This window comes from Carassius carassius, chromosome 36 (assembly GCF_963082965.1).
Source record: "Carassius carassius chromosome 36, fCarCar2.1, whole genome shotgun sequence".
NCBI classification, from domain to species: domain Eukaryota; kingdom Metazoa; phylum Chordata; class Actinopteri; order Cypriniformes; family Cyprinidae; genus Carassius; species Carassius carassius.
The window spans coordinates 28,641,039-28,663,034 of NC_081790.1; the positions used below are offsets into that span (position 1 = coordinate 28,641,039).

The window sequence follows — 21,996 nt, forward strand, 5'->3', positions numbered from 1 at the left end:
TTTGTTACATTATGCATGTCTTTATGATCACTTTTGATCAATTTAAAGCATCCTTGCTAAATAAAAGTATCAATTTATTTACTTTCTCTCCCAAAAAAAGAAAAACATTATACTGACTCCAAGCTTTTGAATTGTATAGCGTGTTATGTAACAAAAGTTTTTTTTAATTTCACCTGCATTTTTCTCTCAAATGCCCGTCGTCATTTAATCCTTACTTAAAGTAGCATTTATAAGCATATTGCTGCTGTTCCATAAGCGCCATCTGCTGGCAGACAGCGAATCTGCATCTCATTCAGCCTGTCGCTGTTTCATTCAAATATGTTTCATATAGTATAGTTACACAAATCTAAAGTCAGACACTTCTGTTCTGTGTGTCCAGCTGAGTCATGTAATTTCAGCTCAGCTTAGAATGCTTTAATGATGCAAGATTAATCTAAACGCAGTCCGCTGTGAACACCTTTCCTAGCCCTTGTGTATAGTGTTAATGTCTGGCTTTGATTCCAGTCTCCAGGGCCGCCTCTAGCCCTTTGGTTGCCCTAGGTGAGATTGAGTTTTGCGCCCCCCAGGCTGAGTATCCCTGGTCTCAGTGGTCTGTGTTTCACTGGGACCTGGAGTGCTAGATGTGGCCCCTTCACCTGCAACAGCCAGATCAGTGGTGTTAAATTAAATTGTAACCATGTAGGATATCAGCGAAGTTACGTTTGCTAGTAATACGTACATTGCTTAATTTGTAAACTGCGAGGTACCGGAACAAAGCGGGGTAACGGAGCACTCGCGCAGTCACATTGGTGACCAGTTTAAGTAATTAAGAGCGTGCATCAGTTGCTTTTATAGGGTCTGTAAGGTCATGAATAACATGGAAATGCCATGCGATTTTAAAATAACAATTTCCAGGCCTAAAAACTTTTCTGAGGGGGACTATATGTGTCGCATGGTTTTAATAAATCTCGTAGCTTTCAAGTTTAGAATTAGGGAAATTCCTGCATTTATTCCACATAGCTTGTAGGTTTGAATAATAAAATAAATCCACACAAAGTCGAAGATTAAATCAGACATTTGAATCCATGAACTCTCTCAGAGCGCGCTTCTCATCAGCGCATCAGTGACCTGCACGCTGCCATACAAGACTCACTCGCATTTCAGGACAGCTGACAGAACTGTCACTTGACTAATCGGGTCATTGTTGAATTGTCATAAAAATGTATAATAATTTGCACACCTTTTTAAGAATTTTAAGCCATTTGGTACTCACGCGCTCCAAAGGCTGTATTATGTGCCCTCACAGTCACATCCAAAGCTCGGGCGTATCAAGCCACCTCGCGAGTATTATATAAGAGTTATTTTCCATAGTTTGTTGAGTTTAAGCAACAAAATACAAACAATATGATGTCTGATGGGTGTTGACAAATAAAACAGTTTCATGGCACACTCTAATAAAATACAGGGGGAAAAAGAAAATAGGGGGAACAAATCAATAATTAAACAACACTGCTTCGTCAGTGTTGGTGTTGTATCAGACACTTGCAATTAACATGAAAAACAAGCTCAAATGGAGTTAACAAGGTCTTTGGCCAGCGAATGAGGAGATCTGTGTTTTGTCCGCATCTGGTATATATATATATATATATATATATATATATATATATATATATATATATATATATATACACACATGCACATGCACACGCGCACACACACACGCACACACACACACAGGTGCTGGTCATATAATTAGAATATCATCAAGAAGTTGATTTTTTCACTAATTCCATTCAAAAAGTGAAACTTGTATATTATATTCATTCATTACACACAGACTGATATATTTCAAATGTTTGTTTATTTTAATTTTGATGATTAGAACTGAAAACTAAGGAAAATCCCAAACTCAGTATCTCAGAAAAATTAGAATAATACTTAAGACCAATACAAAGAAAGGATTTTTAGAAATCTTGGCCAACTAAAAAGTATGAAAATGTGAAGTATGAGCATGTACAGCACTCAATACTTAGTTGTGGCTCCTTTTGCCTGAATTCCTGCAGCAATGCGGCGTGGCATGGAGTCGATCAGTCTGTGGCACTGCTCAGGTGTTATGAGAGCCCAGGTCGCTCTGATAGTGGCCTTCAGCTCTTCTGCATTCTTGGGTCTGGTATATCGCATCTTCCTCTTCACAATACCCCATAGATTTTCTATGGGGTTAAGGTCAGGCGAGTTTGCTGGCCAATTAAGAAACAGGGATACCATGGTCCTTAAACCAGGTACTGGTAGCTTTGGCACTGTGTGCAGGTGCCAAGTCCTGTTGGGAAATGAAATCTGCATCTCCATAAAGTTGGTCAGCAGCAGGAAGCATGAAGTGCTCTAAAACTTCCTGGTATACGTCTGCATTGACCTTCGACCTCAGAAAACACAGTGGACCAACACCAGCAGATGACATGGCACCCCAAACCATCACTGACTGTGGAAACTTTACACTGGACCTCAAGCAACGTGGAGTGTGTGCCTCTCCTCTCTTCCTCCAGACTCTGGGACCCTGATTTCCAAAGGAAATGCTAAATTTACTTTCATCAGAGAACATAACTGTGGACCACTCAGCAGCAGTCCAGTCGTTTTAGAAGCGAGATGCTTCTGACACTGTCTGTTGTTCAAGAGTGGCTTGACACAAGAAGTGCGACAGCTGAAACCCATGTCTTGCATACGTCTGTGTGTAGTGGTTCTTGAAGCACTGACTCCAGCTGCAGTCCACTCTTTGTGAATCTCCCCACATTTATTAATGGGTTTTGTTTCATAATCCTCTCCAGGGTGCGGTTATCCCTATTGCTTGTACTATTTTTTCTACTACATCATATCTTCCCTTCGCCTCTATTAATGTGCTTGGACAGAGAGCTCTGTGAACAGCCAGCCTCTTTTGCAATGACCTTTTGTGTCTTTCCCTCCGATGGCCTGATATCGATGGTCGTCTTCTGGACAACTGTCAAGTCAGCAGTCTTCCCCCATGATTGTGTAGCCTACAGAACTAGACTGAGAGACCATTTAAAGGCCTTTGCAGGTGTTTTGAGTTAATTAGCTGATTAGAGTGTGGCACCAGGTGTCTTCAATATTGAACCTTTTCACGATATTTTAATTTTCTGAGATACTGAGTTTGGGATTTTCCTTAGTTGTCAGTTATAAACATCAAACTTAGATAATAGAAATAAACATTTGAAATATATCAGTCTGTGTGTAATGAATGAATATAATATACAAGTTTCACTCTTTGAATGGAATTAGTGAAAAATCTACTTTTTGATTATATTCTAATTATATGGCCAGCGTGTGTGTATGTGTGTATATGTATATATATGTGTGTGTATATATATATATATATATATATATATATATATATATATATATATATATATATAATTTTTTTTTTTTTTTTGCCTACAAAACTACCACTGGCTCTGCACCCATTTACCTAAATTTGTTACTTCAGACTTATGTGCCCTCTAGAAGCTTGCGTTCTGCAAGTGAACGTCGCTTGATTGTGTCATCCCAAAGAAGCACAAAGTCTTTTTTACGGACTTTTAAATTAAATGTTCCTCCTGGTGGAATGACCTCCCCAACTCAATCCCAGCAGCTGAGTCCTTAGCCATCTTCAAGAATCGGCTTAAAACACATCTCTTCCATCTTTATTTGACCCTTTAACTTTAACACTCACTATTTTAATTCTATTCTATTCTAATCTTTTTGTATTCTATTTTCTTTCATTTATTATGCAATTGTATGTGTGTGTGTGTGTGTGTGTGTGTGTATGTGTAAAGATCTCTATCACTAGCTCGCTCTATTCTTTTTTTTATTCTATCTGTTTTTTTATTTATTATATTATTTAAAATCCCATGCTAGGTGTACTGTGTTAACCTAACTGAGACTTGTTATAGCACTTATATATCATTGCTCTTTTTGTTGTTTTTGATTGCTTCCACTGTCCTCATCTGTAAGTCGCTTTGGATAAAAGCGTCTGCTTAATGAATAAATGTAAATGTAAAATGTAAATATACACACAAAATTAAGTTCATTGGTTATTAATTCCATATTGATTTTGATTATTTGTTCGGACATAGTTGAATTGAATTTCATTTTGATTGATAAAAGATGCAATAAAGGAAATCATGCCCTAAATGCTACAGAACTAATTCACACTTATTCATCTGCAAGGCGCTTTGCCTTTGACATGAAACTTGTAATTAGCATGCAACAATGGACTAATTCTTATTGAAATATTTCCTCCGTTCTCTTTATTTATTGGCGGATGATTGAAAGGAAAGCTTTTCAGATGGAAATTTGAACTTGTTCAATCAGGTGGAGGGCAAGATGTCTTTGTAAAGGAGGGCTCGATTTTTACGTGCAGGAAGCTGGTGAATATTTCAGTCAATGGAGGACAAAAGCAGAATTGACAGGAAGAAGGGGATTCGAAGAGGGAATTCTAAAAATCCTGGTCAAAATGATTATTCCATTAACGTTTAGAAAAGCTAAAGAGTGAGGCAGTGACAATGACAGAATGACAGTGATGTAGAGAGCCACAAAAGCAAGTGAAAAGACTCACAGAAATCATGTAAAGGGCTGATGAATAAACTGAACCGAGCACATTTCATCTTTAACACTTTTGGGAGAATTGGGAGAAATACTGTACGGTAACTCCTTGACAGGCTTCGTGAGACTCGCCTGTTTTTAGAGAATTGAATTTGAAACTAAGACACAGCTCAAGATGCAGAAGTGCCACTTATTGTCCCAATTGTAGACTCTGCTTTAGATCATGTGTCTTAGTTAACTAGGTAGCTTTTCTTCTGTCTAGATTTAACCAGTAAAATCACATAATACAATGTTACCCAATGCAACTACATTTATTTAGTAATAGTTTACATTTTATTCTTTGGGTAACACTTTGTTTTCCTTTTTAAAGCAACAATTCTCACTATTAAGTAGTTGCTTAACTAGCATGCCTATTCCTAGCATATTGTCAGTTTATTAATACTTAATCTAAAATATGCTCATGCAATATGAGACATTAATATGTGCTTTGTTATTTTGCAATAAAGCACAAAATCTAATTTTGTTGTCACACGCTGTTTCAGAATTTTATATATATATATATATATATATATATATATATATATATATATATATATATATATATATATATATATATATATATATATATATATATATATATATATATATATATATATATATATATATATATATATTATTGCGACCAACTTGACTTTTTATGATGGCCTGATGGCCCCTTTTTATGACTTTTTGAGGTTTTGTAAAATTTTCTTGACTTTTCCAAGATTTGGTTTTTCATAATTTTGTTTATTTTCATGACTTTTGGCAATTTGATTCACTTTCATTAGTTTTTAAAGAGTTTTTCGAGATTTTATTCCATTTATGACTTTTTTTTTTTTTTTAATGCCTTTTGGCTATTTGGTTAATTTTCATGACCTTTAAAATATTTATTCATTTTCATGAATTTTTCAAGGTTTCGTTCATTTTCATGATAATATTCATGTTTCTTTTCTTGAGGTTTTTGAGGTTTTGTTACATTTTCATAACTTATGATTTTATTCAAGATTCGTGACTTTTTTTTAAGTTTTAGTAAAATTTTCATGACTTTTTCATGGTTTTGTTCTTTTTTATGACTTTTACGAGATTGTTTCCTTAGGTCGAAATCTTGTTCATTTTTCACAATTTCATTTATTTTTCATGACTTATTCATGATTTGGTTTGTTTTCAAGAGGTTTTTTTATTTTAAAAAAGTACTGTGTATATTGAATGGGTACTTTTAAAGAGACTGTCTCAAGATGGAGCGATCAGTTTCATTGCAACAAATTTTTTTCTTTAGAATAAAGCCCTTGAGATGCATCATCTCGTTTTCTAGGGGGTCCTATTACACAAGAGTCCAAAAACATAACACAAAACAAACAACCATCTTGAGTAAGAAAATAAGAAGACAATTGCCCCGTTTCCACCGCAGGAACTTTACCCAGGAACTAGGGACTTTGGCCTGGTACTCTGTGTGTTTCCACCGCAGGAACCAGGAACTAAATAAAGTTCCGGGTAAAAAAATGCCCCTCAGAAAGTCCCTGCTGGCGAGGTGGTACTTTTTCAAAGTTACTGAACTTTCGGGGGCGGGACCTGGCCGCTAAACATCCTGATTGGTTGAGTTCACGCAGCATTGGTTGAGTTCAACCACCATTAACCGGATCAACATTTTCAAAATATTACTGTTATTGTGTCATGAAATGTAATTTTAAAAGTATTTCAGGCGAGAATGTAGTTGTTTAAAACTCAAATCTGTGGTTTATTTATTAAGACAGCGCCTATTTAAAAATGTGTTTCGCCGATCTCAGAGACGGTCAGCTCGACGCGATCAGCGGGAGATCAGTGATCATCTATCCGCCGAGAAGCAGCCTCACCTCGGCTAGACCTTCTGATATGTGCCGCTGGCTCTGATGTCTCTTTAGTGGTTAAACATAAAATATAATTCAGCTGCGGGGTAAATCTAACAGGTTTTCTTTGGTCTGTATTCAATTTATCTATATGTTAAAATGAAAATAAAAAAGGCAAATTTATATAATATTTCGTTTCATTGTAATGGCTGTATACATATATATATATATATATACACACACACACACACACACACACACACACACACATATCCCTGAACTAAGTACATTTCTGCAGCTGTTCTTATGTTAAAATGAAAACGAAAGGAGGCAGTGGTATTTGATATCCTATTTCTTTTTATTGTAAATATACAGAGAGGAAAATTGCAGTAGCCATGGTCAGCTGACTGAAGTTATCAAGTACGCTGCTGTTTACAGATTTACCGGACTTGCTAGTCGCGGACATAACACTCCAGAGAAGAATGCACAAAGTCTGAACTACCGAGGAGGATGCACGCCCAAAATCAGCGTACTTTTGTATTGAGAAACGCTCGCAGACCTACGTCACCAGTCTATTTGCCTAATCTTCCCGGTACTTTACACCGCGGTGGAAACGCAGAAAGCAACAGGTCTGGGGGGAAAAAAGTTCCTGGTACAAATGTTCCGGGTAATTTCGGTGGAAACGCGGCAAATGTCAGTTCCCATCCCTAATCTGATCACATATGATGTGTTAACTGGGCTGAAGTGATTTCCTGCCTTGTGCTGTTTCCATGTTATCAAAGGTGAGCATTGGCTGCCCTGAGAAGATGGAGCCAATCACTAAAGTGTCCCACATCCCGGCCAGCCGCTGGGCCTTGTCCTGTGGTCTGTGTCGTGAACACACAGGCACATGTATACAGGTGAGAGACATGCTGCTTTTGAACACTTCACACATGTAAAGAGCAGAATAAGCTTTAATGTAGTTTCTTTTCAAAGTAAGAAAGGATGATATGCATTAAAGTCTAGTCAATTTGCTTTGAAAAACTGGCACAAAAGTAAAATGGGTTACCTGAATCTGGATCGCAAAACATGGGATTTCCAGATCCATCTCATTCTGATCCAGATTAAACTTCTTGAACAACTGGCCCCTGGTTATGACAACCCTTACAAAAAAAAAAGTTTATTTTATTAAGTATACTGAAGTGAAGTTTTAGTATATTTAAGTTAACTTTACGTAATAAGTATACGAATATCAGTGTACTTGTAGTATACTTTTAAGTGTACTATTTCAATACTTCTTGGGACTAAATTGGCCCACTTTCTAGTATAGAAAAAGTATAGTTTTAAGTGTAACCTTAGTCAACTTGAGTACACATCTAGTTTACATCTATGTTTTAGTTTGTATTGTAACTATAGTAAAAGTGAACTTTTAGCTATCCTGATAGTTTACTAATTAAATATACGTGAATTACTTAATTACTAAATACATATTACATACTGCAGTTTTTGTAAACTTTAGAGTATAGTCTCAGTAAACTACTAGTTTATTAGTTTTATACAGAAAGTATACTCAAGTTTTCTTTAAGTAAATGTTACGTCTTCAAGTATACTACTATGTCCCTAGTTAGGTATTACTTTGTATATATTTTCTTATATGAATATCTGAACATACAAACATCAAAAGAAAGTTCGATCTGCTTATAAACAATAAAATTTTATCCTAGCGTCATGCATTCTTTTTTATAAACACTTGAATGTGGGAAAGTTTCATGAAAAATAATAAATAAACAATATTTTGCACAAAAAGTTGAAAAAAGACTTTGAATTGGATTCACAGTGATAATCAAAACTTGAATGGATTCGATTAACTACCCAAAGCTTGACAGTCATTATTACCTCTTGATGGGTTGACATTTTATTCCATAACATTACACCGTTTTGATGCTGTTTTATGTCTGATGATCGTGTTAGATTACATGTGGAAACATCTGTTGTTGTTGGTTTCTTCTTCACATTTGTTTAGGAAATTCTGTACAGAAGGTGTGTTATAGCGCCCCCTACCATATAACAATAAAAACATGGACACGGAGCACAAGTATAGCTCAAATATATTTAGATTTTTTCGAAAAGTTTTTTTTTTGTATATTTCTGAGAAGTAAATAAAGCACATTTCTTAGAAGTACATAAAAGGTTGACTGAAAGTGTACTTTACTTTTTGTTTAAAAGTATACTAATAGCACACTTGAATAAACCTCTTTGTGAACCAGATCTCTAAACATGCCGTGTGTCTTACACAGTGCTCCATGCCATCCTGCATCATGGCCTTCCACGTGACCTGTGCGTTCGACCACGGACTGGAGATGTGCACCACACTGGCAGAGAACGACGAGGTTTGCTTCAAATCGTACTGTCTAGAGCACAGCAGCGTCTTGCGCTCCAAAAACGGCGGGAATGTGGACAGACCCGAAACACACCACGCTGTCTCCGATCTGTCGGCGACACATTTGGATCGTTTGAAGCAGGACCAAGCAGAACAGGAGAAAGCCAGCCAACGCAAGCAGAAGCTGCAAGAGCTTGAAGATGAGTTTTATAGATTCGTGGACCCCAAGGAAGTCGCAGAAAGCCTTTCTCTGCCAGACGCTCACGTGGACTTCCTCTTCCAGTACTGGAAGCTGCGACGAAAGGCCAACTTTAACCAGCCACTGGTGGCCATCAAGAGAGATGAGGTGGACAATCTGGCCCAGCAGGAGCAGGATGTTTTATATCGCCGTCTGAAGCTCTTCACTCACTTGCGTCAGGATCTCGAGAGGGTGAGTATAGCTGCCCTTTTCTCACATGTTCTCATCTGCCAAGCTGTCAATGATTGTTTGTGACTTGATTTAGAGCTGCATGATTCTGGACAAATTGACAAACGCAATTTTTTTTGTCTCGAATAGAGCTCACAATTCTTCCATGATTCTGAATTAAACTAAATAATGTGTGACAAAACATTTAATATTTAATAAAAAAATGTAATGTTTAGTTATCACTGAAGGAGAAGAATCTGGGGATCCAATGGTGAAATGCTAGCTTGTATAGCCTGATGGCCCCGCTCCTTCAGGCAGGCTTCGTCACCATAGGCTCGTGCTGCATCGCTGCCAAGCCATTGGTTCGTTTTTATTACTGCATGATAGGGCTGCACGATGTGTCGTTTAAGCATCGATATCGCGATGTACGAATCCACGATAGTCACATCGCAGGATGTGCGATGTAGGCTGTCGTAGTTGATCCGTTATTCATTAACTGTACGGGCCAGCTACTCCCCTGCCCTTGACAGTGTGATTCGCGGATTAATTGCACAGCTTAACGAGCGCGCGAGAGAGACAGAGCGCGCGAGAGAGACAGAGAGAGAGAGCGCGCGAAAGAGACAGAGAGAGAGAGCGCGCGAGAGAGACAGAGAGAGAGAGCGCGCGAGAGAGACAGAGAGAGAGAGCGCGCGAGAGAGACAGAGAGAGAGAGCGCGCGAGAGAGACAGAGAGAGAGAGAGAGCGCGCGCGAGAGAGAGACAGAGAGAGAGAGCGCGCGAGAGAGAGACAGAGAGAGAGAGCGCGCGAGAGAGAGACAGAGAGAGAGAGCGCGCGAGAGAGAGACAGAGAGAGAGAGCGCGCGAGAGAGACAGAGAGAGAGAGAGAGAGAGACAGGGAGAGAGAGAGAGCGCGTGCGCGAGAGAGAGACAGACAGAGAGTACATTAGAAGTACCATCAATGTTTATAGAAATGTATATGGATTTATTTTGCATGTAATTTTTTTTTTCTTATGAATATGTATTTTTGTTTTGTTTGTTTCTATTCTGCTATGTACAATGCTTTGGCAATATGTACCTTTGTATGTCATGCCAATAAAGCAATATGAATTGAATTGAGAGAGAGAGAGAGAGAGAGAGAGAGAGACCGAGAGAGAGCGAGCCGTTTTCAAACAACACGAAATGAGAATGTAAGTGTGCTCACCCCATTTTTGTTTGTAAGAAAAAATATTGCAATATATATCGCAGAAAAATAAAATATCGCAATGTTATTTTTTCCCAATATCGTGCAGCCCTACTGCACGAACCAATGGCCGAGCAGTTTCACTGCGTTATTTAAAGGCTTCAGTCATTAGAGAAAAATGAGTTTTCCCAAAGCATCTTAAAGGGATAGTTCACCCAAAAATCTAAATTATGTCATTAATAACTCACCTTCATGTCGTTCCAAACCCGGGAGACCTCCGTTCATCTTTGGAACACAGTTTAAGATATTTTAGATTTAGTCCGAGAGCTCTCAGTCCCTCCATTGAAAATGTGTGTACGGTCTACTGTCCATGTCCAGAAAGGTAAGAAAAACATCATCAAAGTAGTCCATGTGACATCAGACGGTCAGTTAGAATTTTTTGAAGCATCGAAAATACATTTTGGTCCAAAAATAGCAAAAACTATTACTTTATTTAGCAATGTCTTCTCTTTCGTGTCTGTTGTGAGATAGTTCAAAACAAAGAAGTTTGTGATATCCGGTTCGCGGACGAAAAATTTTATGTAACCGGATCTTTTTTAACCAGTTCACCAAATCGAACTGAATCGTTTTAAACGGTTCACGTCTCCAATACGCGTTAATCCACAAATGACTTAAGATGTTACATTTTTTTAATGTGGCTGACACTCCCTCTGAGTTCAAACAAACCAATATCCCGGAGTAATTCATTTACTCAAACAGTACACTGACTGAACTGCTGTGAAGAGAGAACTGAAGATGAACACTGAGCCCAGCCAGATAACAAACGAAAGATTGACTCTTTCACGAGTCAAGAACCGTTTCTCTCAGACACGTCCGATTCGAGAACTGAGGAGCTGATGTAACGAATGCACACAGGAAACGAGAGATCTAATCGCAGTATTTAATGGGGAATCCAAAATCACATCCAAAAAACAGGCAAGGGGTCATAACAACAAAAACAGTCCAGAAACAAGAAAAACACGAGAAAGCAGGGTGACGGAAAACAAGGACTCCATGAAACAGAGACAGGCTGGTATATATAGACAGGTGCAAACGATGAAAGTGGAGACAGCTGAGCGCAATTAACAGGTGTGCAATTAACAGTGATGAATGGGACAAAGGCTTGTGGGAAATGTAGTGCCTGCAGTGGGGTGACTATGGGGATGTGAGACCACTAGTGGACACCCAGGGAAACACAGACCAGACACTGACAGCTGATGATACTGTGCATGTGTGATTCAGTGTGAAGCAGACTGACACACAGAGCGTCTGAACTGAACTGATTCTTTTGGTGATTAATTCTGAACTGATTCTGTGCTAATGTTATGAGTGCGGGTAAACCGAAAGCTTGAATCAATGGCAATCATCGCCAATGACGCCATTACGTCGAGCGCAAAAGAAGCGGTAAACCATTTTCTTCAACCAGTTTATTGAATCGAACGGTCCAAAAGAACTACTGGTGATCCGAAAACCGATGCAACCGGTTCTTGACTCGTGAACGAGTCAGTCTTTTGTTCGTTATCTGGCTCGGCTTGGTGTTCATCTTCAGTTCTCTCTTCACAGCAGTTCAGTCAGTGTACTGTTTGAGTAAATGAATTACTCCGGGATATTGGTTTGGTTGAACTCAGAGGGAGTGTCAGCCACATTAAAAAAGTTAACAGCTTAAGTCATTTGTGGATCAATGCTTATTGGAGACGCGAACCGTTTCAAATGATCAGGTTCTATTTGGTGAACTGGTTCAAAAAGATCCGTTACATCGAATGAATCGCTCGCGAACCGGATATCACTACACTGCAGTGTAGTGTTGTCACGATACTAGAATTTCTAACTTCGATACGATACCTTGAAAAATATCGATATTCGATACCACAGAGAAAAAAAACTGCCACAATATTAAGGGGTTATTTTTTTATTTAAAGCTAAATATAACAAGTCTAGAACATATATTTTACATTAACAAAAATGTCCTGAGGTAGTGCACTTGTTCAAAAGCCTCTCAGATTGCATTACATTCAAAAACCAATAAAGTGCAAGTAAAAAAAGTGCAATCTTTTGTATTTCCAAGTAAAATCAAATCACAATGTCAACAAACGATACTTAAACTTCAAGCAAAAACAAAATCAGTGCAATCTTATGCATCAAGTATCAAATTAGTAAACAAAATAATTAAATGGAATCTGTTGCTGCAGTTTTATGCAGATTTTCTCTACAGAGGTGAGTGAGATTGACACCCATTACTGTATCCTACAGTTGATTTGCAACTTTCAGATTTTGAGCTAGGAACACCAGCATGTCACTGTGCTCCTCTGTAAGTCGTGCCCTTCTTGCACCGCAAATGAGCCCTGATGTACTAAATACACGCTCTGAAGCTGAACTTGAAGCAGAGATACACAGATACTTCTTAGCAAACTGGGCAAGGTGAGGTAAAGTTGTCTCATGTGTCCTCCACCATGTGAGTGGGTCCTCTCCTGCACTGATTTCAGGCATCTTTTCATATACTGAAAACTCATTTTTGAGTTCTGTTTCTGCACCCTCATCTTCTCTGGATGAATAACCCTCTCCATGTTCACTCTTTTTTCCCCTCTGTATGTTTGCTAACAGACTCTTCAGATCTGATTTAGTTTTGAGCATTGCTCATCGGTCATAAAAGCTGGAGTCTAAGGGTTTTTGGGGCCTGGAGATGTTTTGTCATGCCCTGACATTTGTGCTTTTTTCAGTTTCTTATAAATATCTAAATGGGTAAAGTCTAATCTCACTGTAATCAGCACAAACTGGGCTATAATAATATGTGAAATGCATGCATGTACATGATTGTATTTTTGAGAAAAAAAATGTTATGCGTGGTTAGTGAAAAACTAAAAATGTTAAATCACTTGAATAAGGCAAAAAAACACATAAAGAACAATGGTTCCCGGGATTTTTGAGAACTGGAGCTTGTAGCCTAGAATTTTTCTTTCTAAATGATGTGAAAATCATCTTGTTTACTCACTCACAGAGAACAATATATTGATTTAAATTTTCTAAGACACTTTTTGTTGGTAAAAGTCATATGCGAGTAGGCATCAACTATCATTAATATCATTGTGATTTACACCTGAGAAGACAAAGGCCTGCATAATGAGCCACATAATGAGCTGCATAATGAGCTGCATAATGAGCCATTCAGTCATCTGTGCCACTGTGAGTGAGGAGTTACAAGAAAGAATGTGAAGACAAAATAAATCTATATAATTTTATGTTTGTAGTTTATTTAGAATATATTTAATTATCCCACAACATACTTTAATATCCACTTGGGGGAGCAGTTAAACAGTTTATTAGAAACAATCAAAGCTGACTTTCAAACAAATTGTTGCATCATTACTCCAGTCACACAATCCTTCAGAAATCCTTTTAACAATCTTATTTTCTACAAAAAAAAACATTTATTGTTGTTACTATTATCATTATTATTATTATTAATGTTGAAAAGAGCTAAGAATATTTTTTGGGTTTTTTAGGATTTATATTGTTATTGAAACTTAATAATGTTTCACTTGATTATATATTTAGTCAGGAATTATAGTTTGGAAAAAGTCTAACTAGTAAAATGTTTACACGTTATGTGAAAACTAGTACAAGTATATAAATAAATAAAAAGAGACTTACTCATGTTTATGATCTCTGCTGAATAAAGTGCTTCATTCTTTTTTTCTGAGGAAATCCATTTCTCAAATCCTCAACCACATCACATCTTTTTGGGGTGAATTATGTGTTATTCCTCTCATCGCGAAGCAAACAGTAAAATAAAATCTTGAAGAACAGTCTAGCTGCTTTTTCTTCTGTTATGGGCGTATTCAAGCCGCGCGCTTCAGTTTGAATCTGAATAGCGCGTTCGGCGCGGGGGCGTGGTCACATTAGATATAATGAAGGGAGACATGAAAAACAGACATCGCGTTGTTTTTAATATGGATTACTTTATCACAGAATATCTGTTTTCGGCGGCACTTGTTTAGTTTAAAAGTAGACATGTCAAGCTTTCTATAGATATCTCTCTCATGTCTCTTCGTTGAGTATTCACGGAGTTACAGTTCATTTTAATGACGTGTTTGTAAATAAAGATCAGCGCAGACAAAGGCTGCAGACAGCACACCTTGTTTGTTATCTTTATTTTATAAGTGCACAAAGTTTTGTTGTTATTATGTCTGTATCCAAAAAAAGTAGACCCTTTACAGATTCGATTGATGTATTGCTCTTATCTGTACGATTAAAACTGAAAGTGTAATTTAAGTTCTTTTCGGGGTTATCGGGAGAAAATGACTTAAAGCGCGTATCCGCGTTAATCGACTTCAGAGGGTTAATACATTAACGTTATTTGATGAACAGATTTAAACGCAAACGTGCGTGCATCACACGCGAAAACAGTGCTCACTGGATCGACATGAAGTCGTCAAGTCACCTTTATTTATATAGTGCTTTTAACAATACAGATTGTGTCAAAGCTCTTAACAGTATCAAATTGGAGGATCGAGTGTCAGTAATGTATAATAATAAATCCAACCTCGAGAAATTCTTTATACAGATCCGAATGTCGGTCTCTCATGTGCTTTGCTATATTAGTGGTGTTAGCGCCTTTTGTTAGCACTGTTCTGTAGCATCTCTTGCATATTGGCTTGCTTGTGTCCTTCGGCTTTCCATGTTCATTTGCCTCATATGCAAAATATTTCCAGATAGCACTCCTGCTGTGTTCCTTATCAACCAAAGCCGGTCGCGCGGGGGCTGCACTCGCCATCTTTCCATTCACTTCACTTTTGCTAACCAGAGCAAATGAGACGAGTGAGCGTGTGGTGGTTGTCAACGCACCTTTGGAGAGAAGTGAAAGTGAAAGCGCTAGTATCGATACTTCGGGAAATTAGTATTGGTACCGTTCAGATATTTCAGTATCGATATTTATCAAAATATCGATATTTTTGACAACACTACTGCAGTGAACGCGCTCACAACAGACACGGAAGAGAAGACAATGACTAATAAAGTCGTAGTTTTTGCTATTTTTGTACCAAAATGTATTTTCGATGCTTCAAAATATTCTAACTGACCCTCTGATGTCACATGGACTACTTTGATGATGTTTTTCTTACCTTTCTGGACATGGACAGTAGACCGTACACACAGCTTCAATGGAGGGACTGAGAGCTCTCAGACTAAATCTAAAATATCTTAAACTGTGTTCTGAAGATGAACAGAGGTCTCCCGGGTTTGGAACGACATGAAGGTGAGTTATTAATGACATAATTTGGATTTTTGGGTGAACCAACCCTTTAAGCAGACACAGTACGAATGAAATATCAGTAGGAAACTTAGATAATTGATGTAACCATTAGACCAAATAAACTGTTGGATTTTTAGGCATTTTTGGTTTGTATAAAACAATAACTTAAGTGATATTTGGAGGTTTTTATTTTTTACCTGTTAACCAGACCCCCCCATTACGGGATTCACAGCTGAAAGTGCCCTACCTAACTTAAAATTGCAACAGTTCCTTACTTCAGTGTGTTACACACATAATTTTGACCCTTTGGGCTTTACTTTTTTTATCAACCAGACAGAGTTGATAATGCTCAAAAATATGAAAAGTTATAGACAAAAAAATAGTACCACACTTAATTTTTTTATTTGATATAAGAAGATATCATGAAAAATGAGATTCCTGCAACTATTTTTCTGAGACTATGTCTACACCCCCCACCCCCCAAAATATAACAAATATTTACCAAATGTGTATTGAAGGCTTTTACAAACTATTTAGTCATTAAACATACCACTGCATATTTTTTTCAATTATAAAACAATAGACAGGGTCTTGGACATCATATCAGTGATTTATTTGAGCACTAGAAGAATACAATAAGAATAATTTGAGTCATTAAAATGAGAAAAAAATAGATTTAACTTTGTATACCAATTACTCAACATCCTGAGATTTACAATGAATTCTGTTCAAATAGTTAATTATCACATGTTGATGTGCTGATGGTCAGTTATAGAGATGGTAATCACACAGATGCGCCATAAAATCAATAATGTCACACTATTCATAAAGACACGTTCACATTGATAGCTGTGATTACACAGTAATGGCATGTTGATTCGCGCTCAAACAGATGGTAATCATGCAGATAAAGGCACATTCAACATAAAACACACTCACACATGGAAAATGTTGAAAAAAATAAAGAAAAAGCCAATCGCTAAGTTACAGGTGCGTCACGAGTGTGCGTCACGAGCCGTCACGAGAGAGCGCCAGGATTCAAATAAACAATCTTCCGCCTATCTTTCACTTTTTTTCAAGTGGATTGACTCATTCTGTTTGTGACACTATATGCTACAAAACCATACAGTTTTTTACTACCAAGACAGTTTTCTGAGCGTGAGTTATTCCATTACGGACACAAACAATACTGTCCCTGAATAACTGAACGTGCTCCATGAGATGTCGTTCAGTGAACCCTTACCTTCCTAACTAAACCGGGATTTACAGCTGTGGATGTGTTTATGACTCGTTATTACGACGAATCTGGTATGTACTGCGTTTTTATTCTGCATGTTTTGATGTGTACTGCTTACACAAATGTAGCGAATCAGAAGAATCAGAATGAGCTTTTATTGCCAGGTATGTTTACACATACGAGGAATTTGTTTTCGTGACAGAAGCTCCGCAGTACAACAGAATGACAGCGACAGAACATAAAACACATAATAAAAGAATATAAAAATACAAAAAATACAAATAAGTACACCAGGAATGACAATATACAAATTGACAATTGTAGGCAGGTATATTACAAAAATGCAGTTATGTATGTACATGTATATTATGTGCAAAATTTAAGTGTATACTAAGTATGTGTGTTAGATAAATTAAGTGTATGTGTATATAAATATAAAGTGTAGTGTGTTCAGTGTGTATCAGCTGTTCATAAGATGGATTGCATTAGAAGCTGAGCTGAACCAGACAGTTACTGAAGTGCAGAGGATGGATTCGATGATGGTGGAGTAGAACTGTTTCAGCAGATCCTGTGGCAGGTTAAACTTCCTCAGCTGACGAAGGAAGTACAACCTCTGCTGGGCCTTTTTCACAATGGAGTCAATGTGAATGTCCCACTTCAGGTCCTGAGAGATAGTGGTGCCCAGGAACCTGAATGACTCCACTGCAGTCACAGTGCTGTTCATGATGGTGAGTGGGGGGAGTGCAGGGGGGTTTCTCCTGAAGTCCACGATCATCTCCACTGTTTTGAGCGTGTTAAGCTCCAGGTTGTTGAGAGTGCACCAGACAGCCAGCTCTTTAACCTCCTGTCTGTAAGCAGACTCGTCCTGAATGAGGCCGATGAGTGTGGTGTCATCTGCAAACTTCAGGAGCTTGACAGAGGGGTCCTTAGATGTGCAGTCATTAGTGTACAGGGAGAAGAGCAGTGGGGAGAGAACACAGCCCTGGGGAGCTCCGGTGCTGATTGTACGGGTGCTGGATGTGTATTTTCCCAGCCTCACTAGCTGCTGCCTGTCTGTCAGGAAGCTGTTGATCCACTGACAGACGGAGGTGGGCACGGAGAGCTGAGTTAGTTTGGGCAGGAGGAGGTTTGGCATGATCGTATTAAAAGCCGAGCTGAAGTCCACAAACAGGATCCTCACATAGGTCCCCGGTCTGTCTAGGTGTTGCAGAACATAATGCAGTCCAATGTTTACTGCATCGTCCACAGACCTGTTTGCTCTGTAGGCAAACTGAAGAGGATCTAGCAAGGGTCCAGTGATGTCTTTCAGGTGGGCCAGCACCAGTTTTTCAAATGACTTCATGACTACGGATGTTAAAGCCACATGCCTGTAGTCATTTAGTCCTGTAATTTTGGGTTTCTTGGGGATGGGGATGATGGTGGAGCGTTTGAAGCATGAAGGGACTTCGCACAGCTCCAGCGATCTGTTGAAGATCTTTGTGAAGATGGGGGCCAGCTGGTCAGCACAGGATTTCAGACAGGCTGGTGTAACACAATCTGGGCCTGGTGCTTTATTCCTTTTCTGCTTCCGGAAGACCTGGCGCACCGAATCCTCGCTGATCTGTATTGCAGGTGTGGGGGAGAGGGGGGATGCAGGAGGTGTGAATGGTGAGAGCGGTTGATTGGAGAGGCATTCAGGGTTGGTTGCAGGAGTTGTTATTGGTGTGAACGGTTGTGTGGTGAGGTGTTCAGGGCAGGTGATGGGTGTTCTTTCAAACCTGCAGTAAAACTCGTTCAGATCGTCTGCCAGTCGTTGATTTTCCACAGTGCTGGGGGGTGGTGTCTTGTAATTGGTGATCTTCTTTAGACTTTTCCACACTGATGCGGAGTCGTTCGAAGTGAACTGAGTCCTTATTTTTTCAGAATAATTCCTCTTTGCCACTCTGATCTCCTTTTCCAGGGTGTATTTAGCCTGTTTATACAAGACATTGTCCCCCTTCCTGTAAGCATCTTCATTGTCTGAGTTTTGCAGTGAACCACGGTTTGTCATTGTTGTAATTTAGTTGAGTCTTGGTAGGAATACACATATCCTCACAGAAACTGATATATGATGTTACGGTCTCTGTGAGTTCGTCCAGATCGGTGGCAGCAGCTTCAAAAACACTCCAATCAGTGAGGTCAAAACAAGATTGTAAATCCTGCTCTGCTTCATTAGTCCATCTTTTTACAGTCCTTAATACAGGTTTAGCTGATTTTAGTTTCTGCCTGTAGGTCGGTATAAGATGAACCAGAAGGTGATCAGAACGTCCCAAAGCTGCTCGTGGAACAGAGTGATATGCATCCTTTATTGTGGTGTAACAGTGATCCAATATATTACTGTCTCTGGTGGGACATGTAACATGCTGTCTGTATTTTGGCAGTTCACGGGAGAGATTGGCTTTATTAAAGTCCCCGAGAATGATTAAAACAGAGTCTGGGTGTTGTTGTTCTATCTCTGTGATGTGCTCAGCGAGTTTCTGTAAAGCCAGACTTACTTGCGCTTGCGGAGGAATGTAAACACTAACCAGAATGAACGAGTGAAACTCCCGCGGCGAATAGAACGGCTTGCAGTTGACAAACTGCATTTCTAGATCAGGACAGCACATCTTCTTTAACACAATTACATCTGTACACCACCGTTCATTGATGTAAAAGCATGTCCTGCCGCCGCGCGATTTCCCCGTTGATTCTGCGTCGCGATCAGCTCTAAACAGCTGAAAGCCCGGCAGATGGAGTGCACTGTCCGGTATGGTGTCATTCAGCCAGGTTTCCGTGAAACACAGAGCAGCAGAGTGTGTGAAATCCTTATTTGTCCGAGAAAGCAGAAGAAGTTCGTCCGTTTTGTTGGGTAGAGAGCGAAGATTTGCCAGATGGATGCTAGGCAACGGCGTTCGAAATCCACGCTTCCTGAGTCTGACGAGCGCGCCAGCTCGCTTTCCCCGCCTGCGCGTCCTGAAGCGTTTGATCAGCGCCGCTGCTCCTCCGATAACAATATTCAGTAAAACGTCTGAATAATTGAAATCCGGAAAAACATCTTGTGGTGCGTTCTGCCGAATGTTCAGCAGTTCATCCCTGGTGAAACTGATTGCAGGAATATAACTAAAGACAGGACAAACTAACAAAAAGACAAAAACATATGCAGAGCACGTCACGGAAGCAGCCATCCTGTACCGGCGCCAAGTATTAATAAATACATTTACATTTACTCACTTAGCTGACGCTTTTATCCAAAGCGACTTACAATTGCTATAACTGTCAGAGGTCACACGCCTCTGGAGCAACTAGGGGTTAAGTGTCTTGCTCAGGGACACATTGGTGTTTCACAGTGGATTCGAACCCGGGTCTCTCACGCCAAAGACATGTGTCTTATCCACTGCGCTAGCACCACCCCATCAGCATGTCACCCCATAAATACAGTATTTAAAAGCTTTCCATTGGAAAACGCGATCTGTCGTCGATGCTTGAGGCTTAGATCTTTATAATGATATATACTGTAGTTTGTCAAGATTAAGTTTGTCCCGTTAAATTTAATCTATTCGTAAACATTGACACATGCAAACAAAGAGTTCAGTGCGCCCATTTGAGTGTAACGTTGATATGATGTCACTCTAGAAAATGTGCGAAATATGTGTTTTGTGAACGGCTTGGTTTCAATTTTGACGTAACGGCTTGACTATCACTTCCGGGGCTTGATCGTGCCTCGTTGGGGCTTCCTCCGGGCCAATGGCCAGGGTTTTTTGGCCCGACGAAAACCTTGGGCCAAAGCGGGCCAACTGGGGCTAGAGGAGGGGTTATGAACAAAGGCGGAGTTTCTCCGCGTCTGGAGAGCTCAGCGCAGAGGATCATTTCAGAGAGATAACAGCTTAACACCGGTATTAAAGACTTTTTAAAATAAGTTGAGCTCAAAACTCACTCTTAGTCAGCAGCGAGTGTTTGAAATAACTTGATCTGATGTGGATTATAATCACGTAAACAAGGCAGAATATTTATAAACGATGCAAAAGACTGTGCACGCTAAACATTAACATTACCATAGTAAACATGGTAAATATGACCGCTTGAAGAAATCCGATGTCAGCTTCTTATTCTCTATCACAATCGTGTATTTATTTAGTAACTTTTAAATTATCTGTCATAAGTCTCGTCTCGAGAGTTTAGCTCCACGTTGCCTATCATAAAAAAAAAAAAAAGTTTTATGTTCGGGAGCTTTTATCAAAATGGAGATATTATCATTCATTCTAAATGTGACTACAAATAAACAGAAACGGACTCGACTGAATAAGTAGGCTATTTTCATAAGCGTTAAAAATAAATGAATAAAATATAAATACATTTATTCCTGTGTGATTTTAATTTTGAGTCTGATAAATTAATTCATTATGATCAATGTATCACGTATTCTATAGTAAAACATTGATGCTTTATATATAACAAAGCATGCAAACAAACGGCCGCTTTTATCATGTTCGTGTGTGATCGCGCATGTTCCAGTGACTTATTTTTTTTTTCTGATAACTTCTCTTTGTTGCTGAAAATGATGGGGTTTTGTTACGTTGTTCTGAGAGGCATGTAAAGGGCGTGTTTTTAGTGATGCGCAGCTACGCTATTCTCTATTATCCCCGCCCAACCCGTTTTAAGCCCTGACTCGCACTGGCCCGACAGTGGAAATGTGGCTATTTCAAGTAGATATAACTGCAGACTGGAGATCTGAAAAATGGGGCGTGAACTCAAAAAGTGGGCCGAACAAACTAAATGGGGCGTGGTTTCCTCGCGCAAAGACTTTCACCATTAGCTCTGGCTCCAACCAATTGTTATTGACTTGCATTTCAAAATAAAACTTTATAAATTAAACATTTGTTTCTAGTTCATCTTAAATAAAATGCTATATATAAAAAATTCTTTGTGAGAGCAGAGACCAAAGCTCTATTATGTAAACATGCCGCGCACTTTCCTCTCAATACGAAAAACGAAATAAACACAACAAAAACTGCTGTGTTGAAAGCAGTCTAAAACGCATCTGATTACAGCGTCGTGGATGTTTGCACGAGCTCTGCATTTCAGTACTCCAGTGAAGTC

General features: G+C 38.9%; 1 protein-coding gene across 2 annotated transcripts in view; it reads left to right on the forward strand.

Annotated features, from left to right (window-relative positions):
• LOC132117538 (protein Jade-1-like) overlaps positions 1–21,996 on the forward strand; it is a 43,085-nt gene that overhangs the window by 14,330 nt on the left and 6,759 nt on the right. For both annotated transcript variants that reach the window (XM_059526890.1, XM_059526889.1), the window contains exons 8-9: positions 7,214–7,330; positions 8,708–9,220. In XM_059526890.1, coding sequence (XP_059382873.1) covers positions 7,214–7,330; positions 8,708–9,220 — 630 coding nt within the window. The remainder of the gene's footprint in view (positions 1–7,213; positions 7,331–8,707; positions 9,221–21,996) is intronic.